Below are 17723 nucleotides of genomic sequence, written 5' to 3'. Positions count from 1 at the left end.
AAGGAGGAGAAGGGAAGAAAAGGAGGGAGACAAAAATATAGTTGCTTTTTCTTTCTTCTTGTTGTTTTTCAGTTTGTTTTAATTTTTAATTTTTATTTTTTTGTTGTTGCTTTGTTTTTAAAAAATCTCACACCTGATATTCCACGTTCCATCCATTTCGGTTCACCAAGGGCAATGAAGAAATTCTCTTGCCTTTCGTATTCCTCCTCATCTACTATTTTAACCCTTATGGTTTTCCTGTAGGGACAACAAGAGAGAGAGTGTGTCGACTGGGTCGGTAGATTGGTTGGTCACCTGGAGCACAGCCTTTAAAATCATTCCCCATCATTCCTGGCACATGCAGTCCAGTCCCACCAAGGTGGCTTTTGACAGGACCATGGTGGATTGTGTTGTTCTCAGGTAATAAATGGTCTTAGCTTTTCTTGTCTCCTTGGTCATAGTTGTTCTTATGGGTGAGAGGGGCAGGGAGCCAGGAGGCAAGGAAAGTTGGGCAAAGGAAGGGAGCCAGAAGGACAGGAGGGGATGAGAAGGCAGAAGGCGGGTAATGGTGTGCAGTCATTTTAGACCTTGCCAACAGTTAGTAGGAAGTGAGTCGGGCAGCACATTCCACCGGGTGTCACATGGTAACAGTGGCATTTCTCTGGGCAACAGGTAAACTACTGACCCACTGGGAATGACCCAGGGTCTTCCCACAACAGGAAATATGTCAGCAGAACCCAGGGTTTGTGTCCCTTCTTTGTGTCTATACTCACTTCCACTGTGAGTTTCAGAAAGAAAATTTTAAAAGAAAAGTATTTATGAGGAAGGGAAACCAGAGAGAGGAAGAGAGGAGGGAGACAGAGAGATAGAGAGAGAGAGAGAGAGAGAGAGAGAGAGAAGAAAGGGAGGTAGAATTGTGTGATCTTCTCATTCTTTATCTCATAGGGCTTCAGTGGTGGGAACTAAAATAAATATATATTAACCCCAATATGACATAGGAATCCTTTACTATTTACAGCTGATGCACTTCTGGGAAAATGTGAAGACAACGATGTAAATCATCAAATTCTAAATCACCTTTGGGCTTCTATCACTTAGGGGTGATGTGTCCCCAAACTGGCTTCCTCAATGTGAATTATCATGGATCTGGGGCACAAGGTGATGGAAGTTTCTGTTCATCTCTGGGTATCTCAACAAAACATAGCATCTTTTAAAAACAAATCACCCAGGGAAGAAAAGGTTCCTTGAAATTCACTCCCCTCCAAAGACTGGCTCTTTGTCATTGGAGAAGTTGCCTTTTGGGCCTGGTTCTTCCTATGTGGTTTCTTCTGGTCCTTCATGGAATCACAATGGTGGCCAGCAGGTCCTACTAGTGAGCCAGAATTGTAATTTTCTGCTTTGTTTTTCTTTTTCTTCTTTTTTGGGGCAGGGGGGAGATTGGGGGAGGGGAGGCCTAAGAACTAAATGCTCTAAAGGGTAAAGAGCATTTACCTAAATGTCTCTTCAGATCCTCTGATGTTCCTGCTACCTTCTGTGGATGTGCTTGGCTTTGCCATTTATAATGTAGTAGACTGACCCAAGGGAGTTTGTAAGGCACAGGACTTGCTGTGCATTTGTGGAGTGTGTACTTTACAAGTACAATCACATGCCACATAAAAACGTTTCACTCAATGAGAGACCACATCCACAATAGTGGTTCCATAAGGCTATATACTACCATATTTTTACTGTACATTTTCTATGTCTAGATATGTTTAGATTCACAAATACCATTGTGCTCCAGTTGCCTGCAATATTTAGTACAGGTACATGCTGTACAGATTTGTAGCCTAGGAGCAATAGGCCCACATAGTGCAGGTGTGTCGTAGGCTATACCATCTAGGTTAGTGAAAGTACACTCTATAATGTGCTCACAACGACAAAATTGCTTAAGGACACGGTCCTCAGAATGTATCCTTATTGTTAAGTGATGCACGACTGTACATTTTTATTACCTTTTTGGGTACTTCTTTCGACATCTTTTTATACCTTGCTCAGCGGACAAAAGACAAAGCTCATGGATTGTCAAGAGGCATTTTTGGGGAATATTTCTGTTGGCCCTAGATATGGGACCCCAGTGCTGTCTACAAGGTGTGAGCCTGTTTTTCTGCTGCAGGAACTCTGCTGTGGGATGGGATTGGGGTGCTCTGTGACCACAGGCATAGACTGGAGGGCATGAGGGACGGCTTGGAAGGGGAAGGAACATTGCCCTCAGTACTGGCAGCTCCCTGCTCCACAGTATGATCTATTCAGGAAAGGACTTCCTGACTTGCCTATTGGAGGCCATGGGATGTATGGGGTCATTGAAGTAGAAGGCAAAGGTTCCATCCGCTCTGAGAAGCCCCCTGGACTTCTTGGGGAAGCTTCCATTTGGGTCAGGATGATCTCCACCACTATTGTAACTCTCCGCCCCACACCTGGGTGTTCTTAATAGGAAACACAGAGGAAGACAAATGGGTATTTGACCTAGATCTGGAACTCAAACTTGTACTTTCAGCTTACTCAAGGTCAGGAGGAGAAACAAGTCTTAATAGTAGCAACACAGCAGATAAGGTGGCTCCTAAAGCCTGCTTTTGGGAGGGGAATGAACTATAATCCAAATCCATTGATTCTCAACTTCCTGGGATTGTAAGCTTAGCCCTGAGAATAACTGCCCCGTGGAAATCTGTGTTGAGAGCCTGTTTCTCAGTGCTGCTCTTCTGCCTGGTGCTGGGCTATCTGGTTCCCTTTCCCCCCAGACACCCAGCCATTCAGAAGCCAAGAGTTGCACATGACACTCCCAGCATTTTGACTCTTTCTTTCCCCATACTCATTTCCTCATCCCAGAAAAATTACCACTGGTCTTGAGCATCCCTTGTATGGATGCCATGTGTCAGGCTGGCAGGTGTTAGGACAGAGCTGGGGGCAGAGAGAGGACAGAGGAGAGGGAGGAGTGAAAAGAGAGCAGAAGAGAGAGCAAGAGAGGAGACAAAGGAAAAGGAACCAGAGAAATGGAAGACAAGAGGAGGAGGAGACAAATGGTTTGGAGAGGAAGAAACAGAAGAGGAGAGAAGAATGTTAGTGTTAGTGTGGAGGACAGGGTACTACACCTTTCTGAAAACTCATATCCACCATGCGGGGGCCCATCATCTCAATGAAGTAATTCTTGTTTTTCTCATACGCCTCATCATCAATTACCTTGATGTGAATTGTTTTGCTGTGGATGGAAAAATAAGTATCATAAGCAAGGAGTAGAGTGTGGGACAAGTCAGTCAGGAGACAAAAACAGGAAGAGAAGGAAACAGTTAAAAGATTCAGAAAGGTCCAAGTTTGCCCCAACACCATAGGGGCACGGAGGAGAGTGGCTGCCTGTGGACCCCTCCAGCCTCACTGGGCTCCTCCTGGGCTTTGTGCTGCTTCATGGTGTGATCATATTTGAAGACTGAAAAGAAAGAGCTCAAGCTTCACAGGCGAGGGCTCTGAGTTCTAATCCTGGATATGCTGTGTAATCTTGAACAAGTAATTTAACTGATAAACAAACAGGATGAATCATGCTTACAGCATCCCAGGGCAGTTGTGAGAGTAATGAAATAACATACACATAAAGGCTCGGCCATGAAGGTCCTCTTATGTCTGCTTCCTTATCCGCCTTGCTTTTGGGACAAGGGAAATGTTTTTGACTTTTGCAATCAGCTGACATTGATCCAAATGGTTTATTTCATAACAGCAGAAAGGGACAAACTGGTTTGTGGAAATCTTGCCCAGAAATAGTAGAACTTCTCTTTTTCTGTATGGCAGTGACTATCCCAGGGGAGCTGGCAGGAGGGTTGGTGGGGCGGGGGGGGTGGTGGATTTGGCTCATGTCACACATTCTGGCAATTCACAGCGGGCCTAGAAAGCTGCTGACACTGTCTCCAAACAGGCTTCTGCAGTCACAGGGATGCGCCGGCTGGATCACATTAACCTAGGGCTCTCAGAATTACGATTCCTTTCTCAGTCCTACAACGATCCTGTGCCTAGCACAATTATATTGCTTTTCATGTTAAAAGGCATTATTTTGTTAATATAAACATTTGAAAATATATGCCCATTTTAATCACCCTGTTCTGCATTTCTTCTTCTTTCTTTCTTCCTTTGTTTATTTATTTATTGGAGCTTTAAAAACAGATGTGGCCCTGGGCCTCTCCAGATGGTTGCTTACTGCAGGGACATTTTGGGACCAGTTCCCAGGGAAGATGTTTAGACCTCTCCTGGTGGGTGTGAGACACTGCTAGGTGTGTGGGTGTGGAGCTGGGTCTCCCCTCAGTTGTGGGAGTGAGGAGGCCTGAGCAGGAGCCCTGGGCAGTGGCGATGGGTCTGCACACCCTTTCAGACTCTGCTACCCCGTGACCTGGCCTTGTTGGAGGAGACCGAGGCCTTCAGCAACTCCTTTTATTCTTTTTTCATAAAATAGGAATCTTTACATTCTAAACGGGGACAACCTCCTTGCCCTCCTGAGCTTTCCTAAGTCACCATTAGACCTTTGGATGTCTACGGAGCCTCTAGTGTACACACTGTTGATCCTGAAGAATCAGATCTGGTCCTTTGATCCTGAAGTGAATGCAACAGCAGTTACCAAGACACCTGGCCCCCACCACCCCACCACACGGACTCCAAACCCTCATCACTTGCCACACCCACCCCAGTCATGGACAAACGTGGCTCGCCACCATAGAAAGTGTAGCTCTTCGACTTGTGAAAGGCCATGATGCTTTGGCCTTCCTTCTTCCAGGTAATGGAGACAGATGAACCGGATTCAAATCCCGCCTCCACCCCTCACTAGCTGGGTGACCTTGGGCAATGCTCTAAAGTTCTTCAAGTCTCATGTGTAAGGTCGAATAATAGCACCTACTTTGTGGTGTTCTTAAATGAAATAATTTACATGAATTGTTGGGCAGGGTTTGTGTTCCCTATCAAAAGTTTCACAAATAGCAACCATTATCACTAAGAGTAACAACAATCCCAGTTTGGTGGTTTGAGAGTAATATGTAAGGAAAGCTTATCATCTTCAGCCATTAAGTCAGAAAACTAGGGGAACTCAATAAGTACAGTTGGTGAACCAAGAGGTGGTTCAAGCTGGAAATAGAAATCAGGTCATGAAAGGTTTGGATAAAACAGTATGATAAATCCTAAATGGACTATTACAGGGGTTTGGAATGTTAAGCGTGGTAACAGAGAGCAACCCCCATATTCTCTCAAAATCTAGCCCATGCCCCTATCAGCAACGAGCTCTGGGCTGGACAGGCAGCATGTCATGTGACATAGCATGACTTGTGCTATTTGGATTGACATCTTAGGTGGGGACAAGAGATGCCATTGACATCTCATGTGGGGACAAGAGAAATGAGGACAGGTGTTAACTAGTGGCAAGAGTAACTTAGGTTAGCCAGCTGGAACCACCATCGGAGCAAGGAATGAATGGAGGAGGCAGGGTATAGGATTCTCCCATTGAGATCATTCCCTGGAAGGGCATCACTGTTGGGACTTATGGTATTACCTTGCCTGGAGGCTAGGAAAATCCCTTCCAGCTCTTGAACACTGGAGAAAGTTCTCACTTCTGCTCAAGTCACAAATGAGGCTTTAAGTTTAATACGAGTCACCAGCCAGATCTTGAGTTTTCTTTCCAAACTTGTTCTTTCCCATTTCTGTCAATGGCACCATCATCTAACAAATTGCCAAGTCCCTAAACCTGGAATCACCCCTCATTCTTTCCTTGCCCTCACGCCTCCCTCTCTTCCCCAGCACAGTTAATTTACTACCACCCTTCCTTCTGCCTTTAAGACCTAGATCAAAACACCATCTCCTGGCCAGGCACAGTGCCTCCTGCCTGTAATCCCAGTGTTTTGGGAGGCTAAGGCAGGTAGATCGCTTGAGGTCAGGAGCTCAAGACCAGCCTGATCAACATGGCAAAACTCTGTCTCTACTAAAAATACAAAAATTAGCCAGGCATGGTGACGCATGCCTGTAATCCCAGCTACTTGGGAGGCTGAGGCAGGAGAATTGCTTGAACCCAGGAGGCAGAGGTTGAGTGAGCCGAGACTGTGCCACTGCACTCCAGCCTAAGCGACAGAGTGAGACTCCTTCTCAAAACAAAACAAAACAAACACTAAAAAAACAAACAAACAAACAAAAAACACCATCGCTTCTCCCTTGGACTTTGCAATAGCCTCCTAAGAGGTTTTCCTGTTCCTGCTTTTGCCCTCTGTATTCAATCCCTTCCCCACGTTATAGCCAGGGTTAACTATTAAAAATGCAACCCAGGTCCTATCATGCATCCTGTAATTGTAGCACATACAGAACCCTGACCATGGCCTATGGAAGCTTGTATGATCCAGTCACTGCTGACCTCTCAGACCTCATTCATAACGTCCTCCCCTTGCTTGTGTGCCCCAGACACACTGGTCTTCCCAGTCCTCAAATCAAGCCCTTTCCCAACTAAGGGCAATCCCCTTGTTATTCCCTCTGCCTGGGACACTCTTCACCAGGGTCTGCGCTTATCCTGATCCTTTGGGTCTCTGAGTAAACATCACCTCTTCGGAGAGACCTTCCATGGCTACCTTATCTAGAGGACTCCCAGCTCTACCACTTTCGGGCCCTCAACACAACCTGAAGTTAGTTAGTTACTAAGTTAGGACGTAAGCTTTGCAAGTGCAGAGAACTTGTCTTTTTTTTAAAAGCCTGCAGCATCCAGTATCTCCAGGCAGTCTCCCATTCAGGGACTAACCAGACCCCACTCTGCTTACGTCCAAGATCAAGCGAGTTCTTGTCCATCTGACTTGCTATAGTAGTCCCAGTGCCCAGCACAGTGCCTGGCATAGAGAACGCCCTCAATCATGACTTGCTGAGTGACTCACAGTGAATTTCTAACACACCTGAGACTTCATAAAATGCATCTACTCATCTTTTTGCAGTAAAAATATGTCAATAGACACAAAAATATTTTGAAGGCTACTTTCATGGAATGCCTGAGGATTCTCAGTGTGACAAAGAAGCTGCAGACCCAGTATCATAAAACCTAGACCCCCAGTTTACTTAACATACCACATTTGTCTACTCCAAGGAAGATCTCTCTAACAGCAACCCAGGATATAACTTACTGGTTCAAGTGAGGGTTTTCAATTTTTTGGGGGGCTCCCTATTTCCAGTTCTTCTTCCAGCATAGTGGCAGTTACTTAATGGTCTTGGGGACAGATTCTCCTGAGCAGCTACTCCTAGAGCCAGTAATGCTGTCAGAGACTCCAGGACCTGCACCTGCCTCTCCTCCAAGCTTTCTGCCGAGGGAGGTGCCAAAGCACACAGTGTTCCCAGAACAGACCTGGCTGAGCTGCTGAGGAAAGCTGCTCCCAGGAGATCTTCTATCAAACAACCTGCAGACGATTAGGAAATGCATGTCTGGGCTGCCTGGCTGGCCTTTTAAAATAGTCCTTTGCATTGAGGACATTCAAATCAGGCCTCTGATCCTCAGGGTACTGCAAAGAGGAAGGGTTCTCCTTAGCCATTGAGTTCTTTTAGAGTGAAAATAGGAGTAGACAGCATTTATTAGTTGAATGGATGATTAATACATTGGAGGAGGCCTTCTTTATACAGCAAGGAAGAATTCTAAGATAATACATATGTTTACATTGTGTTCACCATCAAGAGAACCATGAGAAGAACCTTCTTATTTCATTCTTCTTATTTATTTATTTATCTATTTATTTATTTAGACAGGGTCTCACTCTGTCACCCAGGCCGGAGTGCAGTGGTGTGATCATGACTCACTGCAGCCTCAACCTCCTGTGCTTAGGGTGTCCTCCTGCTTGAGTATGTGGGGCCACAGGTGCATGCCACCAGCCCAGCTAATTTTTAAAAAATTATTATTGGTAGAGATGGGACCTCACTACATTGCCCAGGCTGGTCTTGAACTCCTAGGCTCAAGTGATCCTCTCACTTTGACTTCCCAAAGTGCTGGGATTACAGATGTAAGTCACCATGCCCGGTCTCTTATTTCATTCTCACTTCTACTGTATTAACATAGATATTATTATTACTTACATTTTATTTTATTTATTTATATTTGAGACATGGTCTCACTCTGTCTCCCAGGCTATACTGCAGTGGCATAATCTGGCTCACCACAGCCTCAACCTCCTGGGCTCAGATGATCTTCCCACCTCAGCCTCCTGAGTAGCTAGGACTACAGGTACCTGCCACCACGCCTGGCAAAGTTTTGTATTTTTTCTAGAGATGGGGTATTACCATGTTTCCCAGGATGGTCTCAAACTCTTGGGCTCGAGCAATCCACTGGCCTCGGCCTTCCAAAGTGCTAGGATTATAGGTGTGAGCCACTGGGCCTGGCCAATTATTATTACTTCCATTTTAAAGAAGAGAAAACAGATGCTCAAAGAGGTTAAGTAACTTGCTCATTTGCACAGCTATTAAGTAGCTGAGCTGGGATTTTAGCCTATGTCCTCCTATTACACCTACAGCTTATTTCTTATGTGGGTGGGTAAGCTCTGGATATCATTCCCAAGCTGCAGCCACAGTGAGGAGGCACAGAATTTCTGCACTGAAATCCCAGCAGCACAGGCAGGTAATAAGTGGATCTGCCTCTGTAATGTATCTTGAGTAGGTGGCCTGCGAACCCTTCGGCCCTCCCATGCCAGAAATAATCTCTGAGTACAGGCTGGGCTTCTGACTCTGTGACCTCTTCCCGCCTGATTTCTACTGAACGAGTCTTTACCCTGTCAAGAAGGGTTCCCTTTCATCACTTCTAAATGTATCCTTGCTGCTCCAAGCCAGCTAACGCTCACAGAGCTGCCTTGACCTGGGGCAGCCGGACCGAGCAGGTGAGGAGCTGTGAGCCTTTCTATGGGAGCTTTCAGAAGCCTCACATCTCTGTGCTGAGTTCTTCTTGTAGTTTTCTTTATCTTCCCCATTGGGTGTCCCTGCCCCATCTATTCTCCTGCCAGGTTTCTGGCTCTTTGAACGTGGACTGAACCCCCCACCGCTGCCTGCCACCAACAACCCAACACTGACATTTCCCTGACCCCTCTCCCAAGGTCTGAGGGTAAGGCCCCTGTTCCATGAGAAGGCTTAAGGTCTCTAATCGGTGTTCTCTTTAAAATAAGTGTGTCATCTGGCCCTGAAAGCTGTGCTTCTCAAACTTTCATGTGCACATGAATCACCCGGGCATCTTGTTAATGTGCGGATTCTGATTGGGTAGATCTGGGGTGGGGCCTGACAGCCTGCCTTTCTAACAAGGCCCCAGCCTGTGCGGATGCTGCTGGCCCATGACCAAAAGATCCCTTGGAGAAGTCTTTCTGTCTCTGTTAAAGACCCGGGGAAAGAGGAGCAGCAGCTTGAATGCTAGTGCCAGTCAAGGATGAGGGGCTGGAGTCAAAGTCTAGCATTTCAGCCAAACGCTGGACTAATTAGGTCAATTCAGACACTACATCTTGAGAGGGACTTTGGAGTACATCCAGAGTAGGGTGACTAGGGTGATGAGAGATCTAGAAACCACCTTTCAAATTAACTTACTAATATTTATGTAGTGCTTATTTTGTGCTAGGCAGAGCTCTAAGCGTTTTGCTTATATTAAGTAATTTAATCCTCACAACTAACCTGTCACATAGGTAGAGGCCAGGCCAGGTACTATTTTCTCTGCACATATTATCTCATTTAATATTCATAATGACCTATGAGGTAGGTGCTATTTTTATCCCCATTCCCACACATGAAGAACCAGAGGACCAGAAAAATTAAGAGATTTGCTTAAGGTTATAACTAAGTAAGTGACAGAGCTGGGATTTGAATTCACACAGTGCGGCTCTAAAGATTTTGCGTCTAGCAGCTACTAATAGTTTAACAACCAATGTGTGCAATTACTAAACATTTAAGTCAGCTCTTGCGAGCTGGTAGGAGTCTGCTCTGGTACACCACCGACACTGTCAGATTCTCCCAATGTGTTTGAGAAAGATTGTGGTGGGAAAGAATAGTTCTGATTGATTTACAACTTATTTTACCACATGCTAGTGTTTGCTCAAAGTGGGTAAGTGTCTGATGAAGCGAGGCAAAAATGTGCTTATTCAAAAAAGTCTTTGGGGAAAAAAAGGCTTCAAGATTTGCCCCAGCACTTTGGGAGGCCGAGACGGGCGGATCACAAGATCAGGAGATCGAGACCATCCTGGCTAACACGGTGAAACCCCGTCTCTACTAAAAAGTACAAAAAACTAGCCAGGCGAGGTGGTGGGCACCTGAGGTCCCGGCTGCTTGGGAGGCTGGGGCAGGAGAATGGCGTGAACCCGGGAGGCGGAGCTTGCAGTGAGCTGAGATCCGGCCACTGCACTCCAGCTTGGGCGACAAAGCGAGACTCCGTCTCAAAAAAAAAAAAAGGATTATGGGTGAGTGGGGAGGCAGAGTTTCTAAAATGGTCCCCTAAAGATGTTCTGCCCTAATCCCTGGAATGTGTGAATATGCTGAGGTATCACTCCTGAAATGTTATATGGTATCACAGTTACCTTTAAAATAGGGACATCATCCAGGCGGGCCTGATTGAATTGCATGAGCCCTTAAAAGCAAAGAACTTTCTCTGGCTAAAGAAGAAGGGAAAGCCAGAAAGATGCGAGCCACAAGGAAGATTCAACATGCTGCTTTGGTTTGAAGATGAAGGGTGTCTTGTGAACAGGAACATAGGCAGCCTCTAGGTGCAAAGAGAGGCCCCTGGATGACAGCCAGCAAGGAAATGGGGACCTCTGACTTCAAGCCACAAGAGACGGGATTCTGCTGTTGGCCTGAATGAGCTTGGAAGCGTATATTTCCTCAGAGCCTCCAGATAAGATCCCAGCCTGGCCGATACCTTGGTTTCAGCCTTGCGAGACCTTGGACAGAGAATCCAGTCAAGCCTGCCTGGACTTCTGAGATACAGAACTGCGAGATAATAAATGGGTATTGCTTTAAGCCTCTATGTTTCTGAGAATTTGCTACACAGCAACAGACAACTAATATGGAAGGCTTATTGATTTTATGGAGGCAGGAACCTGAGCTAAATGATCTCTTGGAACTAGCCTGCACCATCTATTCTGTGAACAGAAAGAGTGTTTCAGGGTGTGTGTGAGAGCATGCACAGACTCCCCTTTTGCTTTGGTATCTATTCTGGACCCTCCTTTGAGCCTTCTACTGCATGCAGCTTCTACATACCTGTGACTAGCTGGACTCATCAGAGATAACCTACTGAGGACGTGGCTTCCCCTAGGGAAAGTGTAGGAATATTTTGTCTCTACTGACCGTAAAGACCTGACTGCTGGACATGTTTATGGATGTAGACCCACATATTTGAGGACTTAATGCTCATTCTGTTAATTCTGAAATGTCTGGGTTTATAACTGGGCATCACAACCCATGGGTACCCCTCTGCTCTCCTAATTATCCACTTTCCCAGTGCCCGGAGAGCGTGTTACCTGTGGCTAGAGGGAAAGAGACATCTGAGGTAACTGGATGATTATGGACCTAGGATTCAGGGTATGATCAGAGGCAAGGCAGTGCCAAAAACCTCAAAGGGATCACTCGCTCTGTTTCCCAAAGACCAGGGCAAAATGAGGGAATTTCTAATTTTTTGGACATTAGTCTTTTCAAGTAGATGCCTTTTTCTTTTTGAAGGTTGTCATGCCTTGTCGGGTAGCTCTACAGGGTAGAAAAGATTTTAAAATCACAAAATTTTATTCTCCCCTTCCTTTCTTAGAGAATAAAGACTTACTCCTTCATCCTAAGAATGGAAACTCTCTGTAATGTCCATCCATCTGTCCATCCATCCATCCATCTCTGCAACCTGATCTTTTCCTTTCTTTTCTTTCCCTTTCTTTTCTTTTCTTTTCTTTCTTTTGTGAGAGAAAAAAAAGAAAGCTCGCTCTGTCACCCAGGCTGAAGTGCAGTAGCATGATCTTGACTCACTGCAACCTCTGCCTCCCAGGCTCAAATGAATCTCTTGCCTCAGCCTCCCAAGTAGCTGGGATTACAGGCATGCGCCATCACACCCAGCTAATTTTTGTATTTTTAGTCGAGACAGGGTTTTGCCATGTTGGCCCGGCTAGTCTCAAACTCCTGACCTCAGGTGATCCACCCGCCTTGGCCTCCCAAAGTGTTGGGATTACAGAGGTGACCCACTGTGCCCGGCTCAGGCTGGAATCTTACTGTCCAGAAATGCAGACATTTACTCTGCCCTGCCTCCCAAAGTGCTGGGATTACAGGCATGAGTCACCACGCCTGGCCTGCCACCTGATTTTTTCAAAATTTTCCACACAAACTCTGCACTTCAATTCTCTTCATTGTGCCCTAAACATGTCATTCCTCTGCTCACCCCAAGAATCAATCCTTCCTTCCTTCCTTCCTTCCTTCCTTCCTTCCTTCCTTCCTTCCTTCCTTCTTTCCTTCCTTCCTTCCTCCCTTCCATAATAAAGATTTCCCTCCTTCTTTGCTGCCCTATGGTGGGAAGTGCTTTATATTACTGCTTACGCGTGTATTCACGTGAGTGGGGGTATGATGGAGTGGGCTGAGGGTTAGGAACATTGCACTATACATTAGAGGGAGGATCTGGCCTTCTTGCAAGTAGCCTCTATATGAGTATTACCCAGTTATTCTCAAAAGGGAATTTAATCTTCAACCTTCATATCAGCGGGCCTGTGAAGGTTTCATCTCTGCATGTGACTCAGTTACTTACAGATCCATTTGGGCCCCAAGTTTGTCCTGACTCACTTCAAGGCGGCTGGGGTGGGGGAGACAGGAATATTCACAACTCCAACTCTCTCTTTTTTCTAAGTCAAGAGAAGTAAATATATGTGTGTGTGTATATATGTGTGTGTGTGTGTGTGTGTGTGTGTGTGGTGTGTGTGTATATGCATGCCAATGGTCTGGGAATAAATGATTGCTGTGCCCTGAAGTTGACAAATCCCCTTCTTGGAAAGGCAGTGAGAAGAACCTATAAAATCATTTTATTTAACAGTGTGTCTTTTCCCAGCACTGAAGAGAACAAGTGGCTGGTTATAGGACTCATGGCTTTAGAGATGTTGGATCTCTCTGTCTTGTCTTCTCTCACTGCTGGGAATCTCATTTTGAGATAACAAATTTGATCCAAGCAGAAAAGAGAGAAGTTTGTATTGTATACACATGAAATGTTGGGTCCAAGCAAAACCTTCTAATGATTAGGAAGAGAGAGGAGCTGGCTCTTCAGGACTTGCATCAAATGCAGTCAAAAAGCCCTGCTTTCCACCCTAATTCTCTGTCCACTCAAGCTCTGAGAAAGCCCATATTTCTGGTGGATAATTTCTAGAGATCCTTGTAAATAGCAAATCCAGGAAAGATTGCTGTCCTTGGGTTGAGCAGAGAAAATATTTCAATTAGAGACTTAACTGCATGGGAGATTAGCTGATTCTATAGACATTTTCTTGACTGAACCAATCAGGGACGTCACTAAAGCAGAGCTGCAGCATTGCACAACCGCACTGGGCTTCAGGCACACAGAAGCCAATGAGAATGCTGCCCCCTGGTGTTGTGCAGCGCAGCAGCACTGGATGACAGAACAGCCTGCAAGTTGCATGTTAGCTACTGTCAGCATTTGGGGTGTGAATTGTGGATCCCAAAGGGGTTGTCAGAAATTTCCACCTGTGAGAATTCTAAATGACTTGTTTTCCAGTTCAGAGTTCTTCCCTTCTTCTCCCAGTCAAAGGGGAAATTCTTGTTTTATACCACCTGGAGACAATGTAGGACCCAGGCTACTGAAGGGATGGAGGTAGTGGGCCTAAGTGCTTGTCCCAGCTCGGCTGCAGGAATAGTGGATCCTTTGTGCTAATGTGACAATCTAGCCTGCTGCTAGTTTCACAGAACCTGGTGACCTTGGAAGGAATGTAGTAGGCAAACTTCTTGGGAAATAGACTTTAAAAGCAGAAGCTGAGATTTTCACAAAGGTGTGGAAGGGAGACAGAAATCCTATTTCCTTTATGCTTAAAGGTCTGATATGTTATCCTTATCGTCAAAGCAAGAGACTGATATAGAACAGAGAAGCATAGATCCAGGACAGGGATCAGGGTGAGACTAGTAAGTCAGAGGTGCAACATTTAAGGGTATACCTAAAAACTCAGTAATCAAGATCAATAATATGTTAATGCAATGCTTTTTAAAAGTTGGAATTAATGCAACAAATCCATGAGAAACAAAATATCAAAATGTTAAATAAAGACAGGTTCCTATCCTGCCCTTGCTGACTCACTTCATTTACCTCAGCCTAACCCTAACCCTAGGGAGGCAACTCTAGTGGTCCTCTGATGCCTTGTGGTGTAATAGACAGAATGACACCAGGTAAAGAGCAGAGTCTGAGTTCCGCTGCTGCTACTTACTTACTATAGGTTCTCCTAAGCCTAAACAAGGAAGACAAGAGCCTGTTTCCTCTTTTGAGATTGTTATGGGTCATGACATGAACAAAAAAATACAACTCTTGTTTTTGGAAACTGCAGGTCTCCTTCAACTGTGTGTATGTGTGTGTGTGTGTGTGTGTGGTGTGTGTGCATGTGTGTGTTTAATATAACTAGGGCTTTTAGTTCACCCTCCAGAGCTAACCCCTTAAGCCTTTCAGGAAACCAGACAACATTCTCAGCCTTTCAGGCTCTCTGTTCGTCTCTTCTGTCACTCCTCACTGGCCCTTCCTTGTCTTCTCTCTCACCAAAGGAAGTACCTGCCCTTTGCAAGAGCTCAGCTCTCATGTGCCTGCCCAAGGTTTGCCATAGGCCACATATGTTTCTTATCTTTAGACAATAGGGAGGAAATGGGAGGAGGGTGGAGTGTCTTCTTTGAGGACATTGCCTTTGAACTATACTCTGGACAGGTGTTGCCCAGTTTTCTCTGGCCCTCACTCTTGCCTTCTGCCTTGTCAAGCTTGCATGAATGGCATGCGCTTATTTGTCAGCGTGGTCCCCCTTGGCTTGGAACCCTCTTCTCTGCCACATGACCCTACTCAAACCACTTTCTCTTCCTACCCTGGCCTCTTGCAGTAACTACGTAATTTATCTCCCTGCTTCCATTTCTCTTAGCCTGTTATGGTCCATTCTCCCCTCAGCTGGAATGCTTAAAAACAATTTTTTTTAAAGAAAATTGTAACATGCTGTTCCCCTACTTAAACCTTCCATAGGTTCCCATTGCATTTAAAATTAAAATTGAAACTGCACAATCCAACTGAGGAATTCTGAAACTTTAGCATACTCGGAATCATCTGGAGGGCTCGATAAAACACAATGTGGGGCCCCATCCCAGAGTTTGTGACTCAGCAGGCCTGGGTAGGGCCTGAGAATTTGCATTCCTAACAAGTTCCCAGGTAACACTGATGCTGCTGGCTCCAGAACCACAGTGAGAACTGCTGATCAAGCCTGCAAAGCCTGACCTTGCTGTCCCCACTCCCCTACTCACCTTCCACTACTTTTCCACCACCCTCTTTGCCTGGCCATGCCTGCCTTTGTTTTGTTTTCTCAAATGTCTCGTCCTCATTCCTGCCTCAGGGCCTCTGCACTACCTGCTTCCTCTGCCTGGAGCTTTCCTTCTCCAGATGGTCTCACGACCAGGTTCTTTTTAAATGTCTCAGCTTACATGTCACCACCACCTTGTCTACCCGGTCTGCTTGGCCCTCCAGCTACTCTCCATCATATCATTCTGTTTCCCTTTATCTTGTTTATTTATTTGTTTATCAATAAATGGTGTGTTTCTTTCATCAGAACAAAAGCTCCGTGAGAGCAGAAACCTTGTCTGTGTTCTTTGCCAGCACCCAGCACAGTCTCTGGCACACAGACAATACCCAATATATATTTGTTGAATGAATGAATGAATGATTAGTGAATACCAGTAAGTGGTGGAGCCAGAATTTGAGCCCAGGCCTTTCTAACTGCAGAGCCAATCTTAATGCTTAGTGTGTGATTTGTGCTAGGGATGCTGAGACACACTTGACTGGTCTCCCTGACTCTATTCTTGCATATACTACTCCCTCTGGAGCACTATTATAGGGCTACTCTTAGGAAAAGTTCACCTCGATAGCTCCTGTTTCCCTTCCCAAACAAGTCTAACCTCCTTTTCCTGGCTTTCAAAACATGGATGAAAATAGTCACCTTGGCTGGAATCATGGCTCTGCTGTCAAGTTCATTTATTTGGTTATGACTTTGGTTAAGCATATTCTCCATTGTTCTTTCCGATGATAGATGCCATGAAAATCATTATTCATTTGATCATTTACTGATTAAGAGCCTGGGCCTTAGAATCAGAGACGTCTGGATGCAGTCATTATGTTTTAGAACTTTTGACAAATTAGCGAATCTCTATGAGCCTCAGTTTCCTTAATTTAAGATGAGTGCAATAATAAAACCTACCTCACAGGGTTTTTGAGAGGATTAAATGAGATTATGGAAGCAAAACCACACAGCACAGTAACTGGCGTACAATAAGCAGTCATACATGCCACTTAATTTGATGATGGTCTGTCTGTTTAAGTTATAACTGGAGCAACCAATAAAATGATTTTTTTTTCTTAATGCCCAGGACAGGGTCAGAAGAGGGTGAGAAGTTTGGCAGGTGTTGGTTTGGGACCAGGTAGAGTGTTTTCTGAATTCCGTGGTCTAGTCTGCGGAAGAACTACAGATGAAGGAGTATGCTTTAAGAGGTCTTGAGTTTCCACAACATTTCCTTATTATTTTATCACTGCATATCCTGTCTTAGGAATTCTGTTTGGAAGTGGGATCATCTTTGCACTGTAGGTGCAAAGGAAGCCAAATGCCTTTTCAGGGTAACATTCCCTGTTATCAAACACTGCTCTTTGGTCTCTCACAGGGTGGATTGTGGGCAGTTCATCTCCATGTTTCAATCCCATTAGTTAAACACAGACAGGCCTTCCAGGGTCCTGTTTTTATCTCCATGGAGGTATGTGTGGGAGAACCAATGGTATCAATATGTACTCTGGAGGGCTCCTCAACCTTGGATAAGGAGAAGTTCTCCATGGATGTCCAGAGGTGGCAACTGAATTTACTTCTTTCTAGCCCTGCTTTTATTGACAGATAAACCCCCCCACCCATGCCCATTTCTTTTCCCAGAAATGCCAGAATCTGATCTTTGGGTCCCAGTACCAATTTCTCAAGTTCCTTTTGCACCCTGCCCTCGCTTCAGTGAATTCTCCTGAGTCCTGCTCCTTTACTCTTTTGCCTGGGCAGACTGCAGTGGCAGAAAGAGTGTTTCCCCTGCAGAAGACGTCTGCCCTTCCTCCGATTTCCACTTTTCACCTCTGTTCAGGGACAGATGGCTTGTAGCCAATACTCATTTCAGGTGGACATTTATGTATTCCTGTCCTATTGAAGGAAATAAAATAAGCTTGGAAAAGCCTAGACTTATAGAGAGGTCATCACCAGTCGACAGGAGCCAGCCAGGAAAGCCTCTGGACCCCTCAGTTAAAAACATGTTTGTTTATATGGCACATCTCAGGGCTGCTACCTTTCCAATGCCATTCAGGTCACGAAAGAGTCAGGCCGACTCGTTCACCTGAAACAGGAGGTGGTGAAACTCTGGGGTGATAAAAGAAAGCATAACAATAGTGGCAGTAATATAATACATTTAAAATTCTACATCTACCTGGAGGGCCTTTAATCAAGGATTTCAAAGCACTTTCCCAGATCTTGCCCATTCATCTTTAC

The 17723-nt window shown here is 45.2% G+C and overlaps 1 protein-coding gene across 6 annotated transcripts in view; it reads right to left on the bottom strand.

Annotated features, from left to right (window-relative positions):
* Nucleotides 1-17723, bottom strand: part of SLC8A3 (solute carrier family 8 member A3) — a 143029-nt gene that overhangs the window by 16575 nt on the left and 108731 nt on the right. For 3 of the 6 annotated variants that reach the window (XM_010359753.2, XM_010359754.2, XM_030931481.1), the window contains exon 3: nucleotides 3108-3214. The exons of 1 other annotated variant lie outside the window; for it this stretch is intronic. In XM_010359753.2, the coding sequence (XP_010358055.1) occupies nucleotides 3108-3214 (107 nt within the window). Of the gene's footprint in view, nucleotides 1-133; nucleotides 238-3107; nucleotides 3215-17723 lie in introns of all 6 variants that reach the window. 2 more of the 6 variants (XM_010359755.2, XM_010359756.2) reach the window with 1 other exon arrangement.

Source organism: Rhinopithecus roxellana, chromosome 5, assembly GCF_007565055.1.
Source record: "Rhinopithecus roxellana isolate Shanxi Qingling chromosome 5, ASM756505v1, whole genome shotgun sequence".
Taxonomy (NCBI): Eukaryota; Metazoa; Chordata; class Mammalia; order Primates; family Cercopithecidae; genus Rhinopithecus; species Rhinopithecus roxellana.
Note: the sequence above shows the minus strand (reverse complement) of the source record. Positions and strands in the feature narration are given on the sequence as shown.